Source organism: Nothobranchius furzeri, chromosome 1 (assembly GCF_043380555.1).
Source record: "Nothobranchius furzeri strain GRZ-AD chromosome 1, NfurGRZ-RIMD1, whole genome shotgun sequence".
Lineage (NCBI taxonomy): Eukaryota > Metazoa > Chordata > Actinopteri > Cyprinodontiformes > Nothobranchiidae > Nothobranchius > Nothobranchius furzeri.
The window spans coordinates 55,553,626-55,564,081 of NC_091741.1; the positions used below are offsets into that span (position 1 = coordinate 55,553,626).

At 41.8% G+C, this 10,456-nt stretch overlaps 4 protein-coding genes across 4 annotated transcripts; 3 read left to right on the plus strand and 1 right to left on the minus strand.

Annotated features, from left to right (window-relative positions):
• Positions 1-3,211: 3,211 nt before the first annotated feature.
• LOC107383791 (histone H2A-like) lies at positions 3,212-3,839 on the minus strand. Its single transcript, XM_015956595.3, has one exon. The coding sequence runs from the start codon at positions 3,652-3,654 to the stop codon at positions 3,268-3,270; it is 387 nt and encodes a 128-aa protein (XP_015812081.3). The 5' UTR covers positions 3,655-3,839; the 3' UTR covers positions 3,212-3,267.
• LOC139061557 (histone H3) lies at positions 3,835-4,503 on the plus strand. Its single transcript, XM_070554345.1, has one exon. The coding sequence runs from the start codon at positions 4,005-4,007 to the stop codon at positions 4,413-4,415; it is 411 nt and encodes a 136-aa protein (XP_070410446.1). The 5' UTR covers positions 3,835-4,004; the 3' UTR covers positions 4,416-4,503.
• A 3,083-nt stretch (positions 4,504-7,586) lies between these two features.
• LOC107383783 (histone H1) lies at positions 7,587-8,588 on the plus strand. The gene has a single exon (XM_015956583.3). It carries the CDS (start codon positions 7,659-7,661, stop codon positions 8,265-8,267), a length of 609 nt encoding a protein of 202 aa, XP_015812069.3. The 5' UTR covers positions 7,587-7,658; the 3' UTR covers positions 8,268-8,588.
• Positions 8,589-9,886: 1,298 nt separating this feature from the next.
• Positions 9,887-10,456, plus strand: LOC107374640 (histone H4). The gene has a single exon (XM_070554351.1). It carries the CDS (start codon positions 9,934-9,936, stop codon positions 10,243-10,245), a length of 312 nt encoding a protein of 103 aa, XP_070410452.1. The 5' UTR covers positions 9,887-9,933; the 3' UTR covers positions 10,246-10,456.

The window sequence follows — 10,456 nt, forward strand, 5'->3', positions numbered from 1 at the left end:
CTGTAGAAGCAGCCGCGTCAGCTGACCACCAGTCTTGAGACACTCCCGGGTCACGACAATTTTGTTGGCATCTAGTGAGACCCAAACCTGGGTTGTGATGGTTCAGCTTTTATTCTGAAAGGAACTGTTGCAGTAGTTGGAACAGCAACAGATTTTATCCAGCTTGTCGTTGGTTCTTTTGGCTGAGGAGGAGAGTTACGGATTGGCCACTCCGACAACTTCTCTAGAACTCTTTGAACTGGCGTTAAAGATGACGTGGGCATAGTTTTATACTTGTTTTGGTTTATGGTCGAATGAAAACTTGACAGATTTACCAAACACCACCAAAACCTCTCCTCCGTCAGATCTGGCGGATTCTGATACGATCAGTGCAAGCAATGTGTCATGTCTTTTACAGTTTTTTTCTATTGCTAAAACTCAAAAAAAGCAAAAATGAGGCACAATTTTCACAACCTCTACTTCTGTTCCCAATCGCTTGACTCAATTAATCACTACTTAAGATTTCCTTATCAAATTAGAACTCTGATTTTCCTCCTTTACACTCTAATATTAATTTCACATTACCTTGCTGTCAAAACAAAACACACAATTTTCAGGTTTACACACACTTTCCACATAAATTCTCAAAGCTTCAATCAACAACACACAAATATTCAAATCTCTAAACTTTCGGGTCTGGTGAGCCATTTGCAATCAGGGACTGCAGCATAAAAGTAATTTTCCACAAGGCTACCCAGGTGTATGAGTGGTTTCAGGACCTCCCACTGAGGAGTTTTTCTCAGCCTGGAGGTGGAAGGTATACGAAAGGAATCCACAGAGCAAGGTCCCACTGCTTCAAGCCATGGAGGAGGCTTGTCTGTCAGGGCTTCATGAGGCACTCGAGGCAGTATGTCCAGAGCTGTTTGGACCAGGAGGACATCGCCTGTGATGTTGATGAGGCCCTTTGGCCAGACAAAGACCGGCAGCATGATGCCCCGATTATGCTGGAGGAGGGGGGGGGGGGGGGGGGGGTTTAATGTAATTTTTTTAAACATGTAAGCTATAAAGCAAATATTGGCATTTTTAATAACAGGAGCCATTTACACCATTACAGTAGTGATGTTACCTGTGACACGCAGGATTCGAAGCTTGTATCACCAAAACGAACCACCGCAGAGCAAAGCACTGTGTCGGAGCTTGATTTGTTTACTGAAAGTCACGTGACCAATGAGCAACGATGCTTCATTCACCCTTCCACCCACGTGACCGCTTCACACGTTGTTTCAAACATTTAAAGCAACGCAAACCGAGAGGCGCAGGTTTATAGCAAGCCAAATGAGCATTTATTCTGATATCAGGATGTCAGCCAGAATTGTCATGAACATGTAAGCCATTTAACTAGTTAGCCATGTTTGTGTCAACTAGTTAAACAGTGACAGCCTAAATGTCAACTAGTTAACTAGTAAGGCCTAAATTCTCTCTAGTTAACTAGTTAAATGTTTCATATCTTACTAGTTAACCGGTATTGCTCAGTGTGTTCACTAGTTAACTAGTGTGCATTTATGTCTACCACAAGTTAACTAGTGTGCACATTTTGACCCTCACTAGTTAACTAGTGAGACAAATACCTTCAAGTAGCTGACTGGTATGCATTTCTGCTTTTACTAGTTAACTAGTGAGCAGTTTTTGTGTCAACTAGTTAACTACTGAAGCCTAAATGTGTTCACTAGTTAACTAGTGCGCATTTCTGCTGTCACTAGTTAACTAGTGGGCACATTTTCACCCTCGATATTTAACTAGTTGACACAAACATGGCTAACTAGTTAACTAGTGGACAGAAATGGCTTACATGTTCATGACAATTCTGGCTGATATCCTGATATCAGAATAAATGCTTATTTGGCTTGCCATACAGGTTTGTATGACCTGAGATTGACGGTTCAGGATTCAGTATTCAGTGATAAAACACCGAGTCACAAAAATGGACCCTGTAGCAAAAAGAGGGCGTTCTGAGATGTGGGAATGTTTCAATTTAATCTCTCCAAATAAGGTTTGAAAATGTATTTGGTCTAGTCTAGTAAATTACCTTTATAGTAGTAATGCTTGGTGCATATTGTAGGGCTATATCTTTTAGACCGTCTGTCATTTTCCTTTAATTAAATTAAAATCTAGTTTGGTATGATTTTTCTTTTATTGGTAATTAATATAATAGTTGATGAGCTTTTCAGTTTGGTTGTACAGGTCACGGTGTAGAAGGTGGAGATGATGGACCATGTGTGGTTGAGCTGAGCAGGAGGAAAAATGCAGGCTTCAGTAAAAGTAAAAATGGTTTAATGGCAGGATGGGATGAACAGGAACACCAGCAGACAACAACAATGAACTGACAAAGGACAGGGGCAAACAGGTGGCTTAAATACAGAGGGCTAATTGGGGAAACATGGGCAGGTAAACGAGAGACAGGTGAGAACAATAAGGGCAATCACGGCAGGAGAGGAACACAGTCAGGTTGGGCAGGGGCAGATCGTGACAGTACATGTAATGGAATTTAGTATGTCCTATCCTTATGTGAATTTTCTAATCTTCATTTTGTTACTCTATTTCTAAAAAAGATACATAAAGAGCTTTTTATTGAGCTAATTATTCCTGCCTAATAATCCAATAGAAATGTGAAAAGTAAAATATTTGAATATGTAGAGAATGTTAATGTGTAAATTAGATATTTCATCACGTATCCCATAAAAATAAACAGTTTCATTTCAAGTATTCACACCAAGAAAAGCAATTTAGTATATTTAATGTAATGTTCAAATTCAAGATATTATATGATCCTGAGGAAGCTTTTTAATGCTTTATTTGTCCATAAAGTTCAATACACCATTCATTTTCAGTAGAATTGGCTGACAATACAATGAAATACAAACATTAACCAGCAGATGTCCTTCCAGAGTTTTGAAGCATTGAACCTTGAACCTTTTTTCAATACAATTGGATTGTAATACTTTGTCGGTTCAAATGGCTTCACATCATCACTACATTACAGCACAACTTACCTTAATACAATCCATCCACTCGAAATGTTAATTCTTAGACACTACATGATCAGCTTGTATAATTGTGATGAGTGCTGAAGACTAGAGAAGTGGAACACGCTCGAATAATGTAATTCATAAGCATTTAAAGGACTGTTCCTATATTCAGTTATGGAAACAAAGATGAAAGCTCTTTGTGAAGATTGTGTGGCTCTTAAAAGAGCCGTTTTGGGGCTGGTAGCGATGAGAAGCAGCAGCTTTACTTGGTCTTGGCGGGCTTCTCGGTCTTCTTGGGCAGCAGCACAGCCTGGATGTTAGGCAGCACACCACCCTGAGCAATGGTGACTCCACCCAGCAGCTTGTTGAGCTCCTCGTCGTTGCGGACAGCCAGCTGCAGATGACGGGGGATGATCCTAGTCTTCTTGTTGTCGCGGGCGGCGTTTCCAGCCAGCTCCAGGATCTCAGCCGTCAGATATTCTAGCACAGCAGCCAGGTAGACCGGGGCGCCTGCACCGACACGCTCTGCATAGTTACCTTTACGAAGCAGCCTGTGAACACGGCCCACTGGGAACTGGAGCCCGGCACGGGAGGAGCGAGTCTTGGCCTTAGCTCTGGCCTTGCCTCCGGTTTTACCACGACCACTCATTGTTGAAATTTGTTCCTCGATGCAATATTCGAGAAAAAGTGGCGAGACGCAGCCCCAAACCTCCTTATATTTCTGCACAGAGCGGAGAGAAACTGGTGGCAGCCAACCAGAAGAGCTGAGGAGGAGAGAAGCATTTTGAACACAGCGTATCTCCAATAAGCGGCCAGCATTCAGGCGGGGAACCGCTGCTCTGGGCGGGACTGAGTTTCAGGAGTAGACGGTCACCAATCACGAGCCGAAGCCGTGAAGCTACGTCACCGTCCCGCAGCTGCTCTCACTCTTTAAGAGCAGCGACTCTCGGCTCGTTCAGGTCATATTTCCTTCAGTCCCAAACTGACAAACTACTCACAATGGCTAGAACCAAGCAGACCGCTCGCAAATCTACAGGTGGCAAAGCCCCCAGGAAGCAGCTGGCCACCAAGGCAGCCAGGAAGAGTGCTCCGGCTACCGGCGGTGTGAAGAAGCCTCACCGTTACAGGCCCGGTACCGTGGCTCTCCGAGAGATCCGTCGTTATCAGAAATCCACTGAGCTGCTCATCCGTAAATTGCCCTTCCAGCGCCTAGTCAGAGAAATCGCTCAAGACTTCAAGACCGACCTGCGCTTCCAAAGCTCCGCCGTCATGGCTCTGCAGGAGGCCAGTGAGGCTTACCTGGTGGGCCTGTTCGAGGACACCAACCTGTGCGCCATCCACGCTAAGCGGGTCACCATCATGCCTAAAGACATCCAACTGGCCCGCCGCATCCGTGGAGAGCGAGCATAAAGTCTTCCAGCTTCAATATCACCACAACGGCTCTTTTAAGAGCCACTTACTGCTTCATCAGAGGGCTTGTTATTGTCTGGTTAGAATCTTAAGTCGCGCTGATATTTATCGCTTCAAAATGACCAATGATATCGTAACAGGCGTCCTACGGGTGCTGTAAGTCATTGGAAATTGAAAAACTTTGTATAAAATATTAACTAATATGGTTTAAATTTATTTTGATCCTGCTCTGTAGAGTATTATAAGACAATATTTAGTAGTTATGTGAAGTCTGGCTTTTCTTAGAGTCGGTCCTTTTGGCTCAGCTCACCAAGAAGAGCCTGCTCTTTTGGCTCCCAAGTGGTTCCTCAGATGTCCTGTTGCGTGAAGTATATTTATCATTAAAATAATGCAAAACGACATGTAAAATTATTTACTAACGTAAAAAAAATGCAATGAATAAAATTATTTATATAGATTTGATTTACTGAGCACTTTAAGAAATCTCAACTTTCGACTGTCGCTATTTTCTCACTGTCTTCGTCACACTTGCCTCTCAAGGAGAGAGGGGAGGGAGGGCAGTGTTTCCCCTAGCAATTATTTCAGCTGTGGTGGTGGTGGGGGGATTATGACACATCTCAAATCTCAAAATTATTTTTTTTAATCTATAAAACGGGATCTTGTATGCGCGGCGCTGGGATTTCAGTCGTGGCGGGCGGCCACGGCTACGCCTATGTAATGGGGTGACGGCTCCCATTGACGAGCCTGCTCCCGTCGTTCACTTCATAGAGACGACTCTTAGAACTGGTTCATTCGCGACCTCCACATCACTAATAGTTAGGATTTTCATACCAAGCCCCAATATGCTAGCATTGTATAAGTTGGCAAAAACATTGAGAAACATCCAAGTTGTCATAGGTATTTTAGTTATTTTTTATTTGTAACTTAAATTATTTTACACAAAATAGTTACAGAAGTGTCTTAATGGGGCTCGACTTCCTGTTTTCATGTCATTTCCTCATTTTGGCTATCAAAACCACTCATTCAGGAAGAACATTGATAAGAAACATGTTAAATTTAAAAATATTTTTGATAACCTCATTGCTCTTATTTCAAATTGCTTTAACAGTGTGTGGCTGTGTTGAGTGATAAGCATTACAGTACACCAACGCTGCGGCCCATCAGGCTCGCTCTTCCCTTCATAACACCTGTAGTGCTGATGTGTAAAATAGTGACGAGAAAGTTGCTCATGCTGCAGAGCTGCAACCACAGTCATCTGGTGTCATTAGTGTGTGTTTTTGCTGTTCATAGGCAAATTCTTTTTGATCTTTTATGTGTCTCTGTAGTAGCTGGTTGTGTGTTTTTGTCTGTTGCTGCTGTGAACTGTGAGAGCAGGGTGTTTGCTTTTAGTTCTAGTCTGTCATCCATCCTAAAACTAGACTGGTTAAAACAAAGCCATTGTGTTCTAAATTCGGAAGATGGATTCAAAAGTTCATGCTAGTTGCTTTATAAGGTTATATCTGATCTTTTTCACCTGATTCCAATAATTTAAAATCACATGATCAGGCTCAATTTCCAATCCTGTGTGTGTGTGTGTGTGTGGGGGGGGGGGGGGGGGGGGATCATCCCTATAGACCCTTTTACTGTTTGTAAACAATATGACGTCAGTGAGAATGCGCGCGCAGCTTGGCAACAGAATGGCGTTGTTTCAGGCTTTATCAAGCTACGCTGCGGGGTTATCACCGGCAAATCTTGAATGTTATATTATTAAACTCACTTTAACGAATGGCAACAGACTCCCGGATCCCTGTGGCATTACGGAATGGGTGGAAGATGTAGGTGCGTGGCCAGAAATCCAGTGGCCCGATATGTATACGGTTTTAGTGGAGAGGCCCAGTAAGTACACACATGAGAAGCTACGGGCATACAAATCGTTAGATGCATACAACTATGTTGTCTGTGGCCATGTACAGAAAGTAAAATATCACGACATAGACTCTGAGTTTTGCGTCTTGAAGGCAGAAGTCCTTCGTAGCCAAAGACAAGGACACAAGACTGCTATGTACGAGGCTTGGGTACATAGTAAACAAACCAGAGAACTACGTCTTCACAGCCAACTGTACCTGCATGGCAGGGTGAGTATAGCAAAGGTTTCTTTTTTTAGCGTGCTCAGAGTACAATCGTGTTAATTTTAGAGAAATACAGTTTATACTAATATGCAGTGGGAAAATACAGATGAATTAGAATGAAATGTTAATTTGAAGCATGAAATAAAGCGTATACATTTGTTTAATTCTGTCATTTTGATGTTCCAGACTTGGGTCATGCTGCAGCCACGCAGCAGCAATTTTATTCAAAGTTGAGCTTTGTGTTAGGATGGGAAAAACAGAAAAGGCTGCAGTTACATCTCAGGCATGTGCATGGAAAGACCTGAGCAGGAAAAATGTAAAGTAAAGCTTTACATGCTTTAGTTCATTCAAAGTTGATTGAGTATAAAGTTTAGGTAACTGTTAGAAACTCTGAGAGCATCCATCTCTTGTTCTGATCAGTGCTTCAATTTATTCAGTCCTGCTGATGAAAATCCCGTCAGCCACTTTGCCAGGGTTTTAGCTAAATAATTGCTAAATTTTCATATGTGAAAGAAAAACAGTTGCAGTGACTTAAAATAAGAATCTTCTTTTTATTTAGCCTTCATCGGGGACTTGTAGCAGAGAGATCATCTGCAGCAGACAGCTTCTGACTGGCTCAGCAAGTGTGTTTGATGTTGCAACAAAATGTTCATTTTCTAGTAATGTACTCTCAGCAGGTGGTTGTTTTATGTCTGTGTCTCTAAAATAACATGTAAACTTGCATTATGACGCGTTTTACTGCGCGTACCGTGATTGTAGAATAAATAAGAGATGGAAAAGTAGCTCATCGGCGCCGAGTCCGGAGGTGAATCGATGGAGTTTTTAAGCTCCAGCAACAAAATGCAGAAAGCATCAGAGCCCAGCATGAACTGAACATGAAGAGACACAAGTCCGCTGTAGACTCGTACTCTGACAGCATGCTGCGCTGCTCACGCGCTCGTATTTATCCAGTTTTATGGTGAAGAGAAAACACAAACAGAACGCGTCCATGTTGTCAACAAGAGCCGCAGAGAGAGTTGAGTCTTCACGGTTCTCATGGTGTGTTTAAGTACAGCCTGTAGCTCACGGAGTTTCTTCAATTAGTCTGAGTATCGTCTGAGTTGTGGTTTCTACACGAACACAGAGAAAGAAGAAAATGGCAGAAATTGCTCCAGCTCCCGCCGCCGCTCCGGCCAAAGCAGCCAAGAAGAAGAGCGCCAAGCCGAAGAAGGCTGGTCCCAGCGTCGGTGAGCTGATCGTGAAAACTGTGGCCGCGTCCAAGGAGCGCAGCGGTGTGTCTGCTGCTGCCCTCAAGAAGGCTCTGGCTGCTGGAGGATACGATGTGGACAAGAACAAAGCCCGCGTCAAGACCGCCATCAAGAGCCTTGTGTCCAAAGGCACCCTGGTCCAGACTAAGGGAGTCGGTGCCTCCGGGTCGTTCAAGATGAGCAAAAAGGTGGAGACTAAAGCCAAGAAGCCCGCAAAGAAAGCCGTGGCTCCCAAAGCTAAGAAGCCCGCAGCCAAGAAACCCGCAGCGGCCAAGAAGCCCAAGAAAGCTGCAGCAGCAGCCAAGAAGCCCGCAGCTGCTAAGAAGTCCCCCAAGAAGGTCAAGAAGCCCGCAGCGGCCAAGAAGCCAGCCAAGAGCCCCAAGAAAGCCACCAAGAGCCCCAAGAAGGTGGTGAAAAAGGCTCCTGCAGCCAAGAAGGTTCCAGCTAAGAAGGCAGCCAAACCCAAATCCAAGAAGGCAGCTCCCAAGAAGAAGTGAACTCCTCACTTAACATCACAGCTCCACAAAGGCTCTTTTAAGAGCCACCATATCATCTAAAGAGCTTTTTCTGTATTAACAGATTTATTTTTTTAGATTTTGAAAATGTATTTCAATTTTTGCAATATTGTCTTCGGATTTAACAGATTTACTTTTAGCCATCAAGGTCAACTATCAACTGTCTAAATTATTTTACACTTGGAAACTGGTCTTTAGCTGCTTATGTTGAACTCACAATTCAATTCATGGATGATTTGCACATTTTAATTCATTGCAAGGAAAAAAATGCTTAAATTAAAAATAAATTTAACATGGGCACAAATAATTATTACCCATCAATCTCAAGTAGGTCAGATTATATACATTTCCTAATGCTAACTTTTCAAATAATTAAGAAGAGTCGTTAAAACATTAAACATACCTGTGATCACGCAGACCTCAAATTTTAAGGTGAAACTTCTGTAAAAAAAGAATTAAAAACGTATATAATATATTATTAGCCTAGTGAACTAGACCGAATTCTTGCTATGCAAAGGGCTTGCCAGGCTAATATATTATAACTCCGGTTTGTTTCAAACATTGACTTTAACGAAATAAACATTGTTGCACTAGTAACATTCTAGCAATTAAATGTTTCTACTTAATCTAAAACATGACTTGTGTATGTTTATTAATACACCTCAGTACCTTTAAAGCTACATTCGTTAATTTTCTCAGTAAATAAAAATGTAAAAAGGTCATTCCACATCATCAGCTTGCATGACAAAAGCTGAAGTTTGTTGCATTTTTGTTTCCCATTCTGAAAGGGCTGCTTCAACCACTTTTTCCAGTCCCTGAGCATTTTTAGAGCATTTCTGCTCTAACTAAAGCTAGACCAGAGTATTCTACTAATGTAATCTGTAAAACAGAGTTTGTCAATCTTGTATTTGATTTTTGAAAGTTAAAAAAAATAAAATAAAGTAGCTTTGAGCACAACTAGTGGAACAGAACAGCTTTATTGTTATTTTGTTCTGCTCAAAATATGTCTTTTCTGTATAATTACCTGGTTCATTGATCTTTGTTTAACTTTTAAGTCACAAACACACATGTTCAAACAATCTCATTTATTCATTCATAATGCAAATTGTTCATCTATTTTTGGAAACCAATAAAATGTGCATACACCCTAAATTTCAGGAAATCTTACACATAAATGCTTGGATAGAAGAATGATTACTACAGAAGATCTGAAATCCTGAATACATGGTAGTGTTCAGCAGATACAAAGTATCAATGTACAGGAAGTCATTAATATGTTACATAATTATTAGTACAAAGTAACATTGTAAATGAAACTAGACTCATGCACAGTTTTGGAAATATTCTGAAATCCCCTAACTGCAGATTACAAAAATACTGTTCTAACTAATTAAACATTGATCTAAGTTATAGACGGTTTAACATAGTGTACAAAAACCCTGCGTTGTTAGCCAATCTACAGGGGAAAAAAAGTTTCAACATATATAAATGTGTTAATGAATCCTATTAAGACCACTTGATGTCGCTACAACAAAACAGGAAAAAAAGTCAGCAGATGCTCCTGTTCTCTAACACGTCCTTTAGTGTGACATAAAGGCTCTTGAGCCTCTACAGTATTACCATTCGATAAACTACAACTCTTATAGCCATGTCTGGAAGAGGCAAGGGAGGCAAGGGACTTGGAAAAGGAGGCGCCAAGCGTCATCGTAAGGTTCTCCGTGATAACATCCAGGGTATCACCAAGCCTGCCATCCGCCGTCTGGCTCGCCGTGGTGGAGTCAAACGTATCTCTGGTCTCATCTATGAGGAGACCCGCGGGGTGCTCAAGGTGTTTCTGGAGAACGTCATCCGTGATGCAGTCACCTACACCGAGCATGCCAAGAGGAAGACTGTAACTGCCATGGATGTAGTGTACGCTTTGAAGAGGCAGGGACGTACTCTGTACGGCTTCGGAGGTTAAACTGTAATTCTGAGTCATGCCCAAAAAGGCCCTTTTCAGGGCCACTAACTTAAATAATGAAAAATTGTCCACTTCCTTTAAGAATTAAATTGCCCTTGGTCTAACCATTTAAAAAGATTAAAGAAATCTACATGTTAAGACTGGTATTAAATATTAATGTTGACAAAGTGTGGAAATACAATTGTAGCTCAATTTAAATCTCATCTGTGGT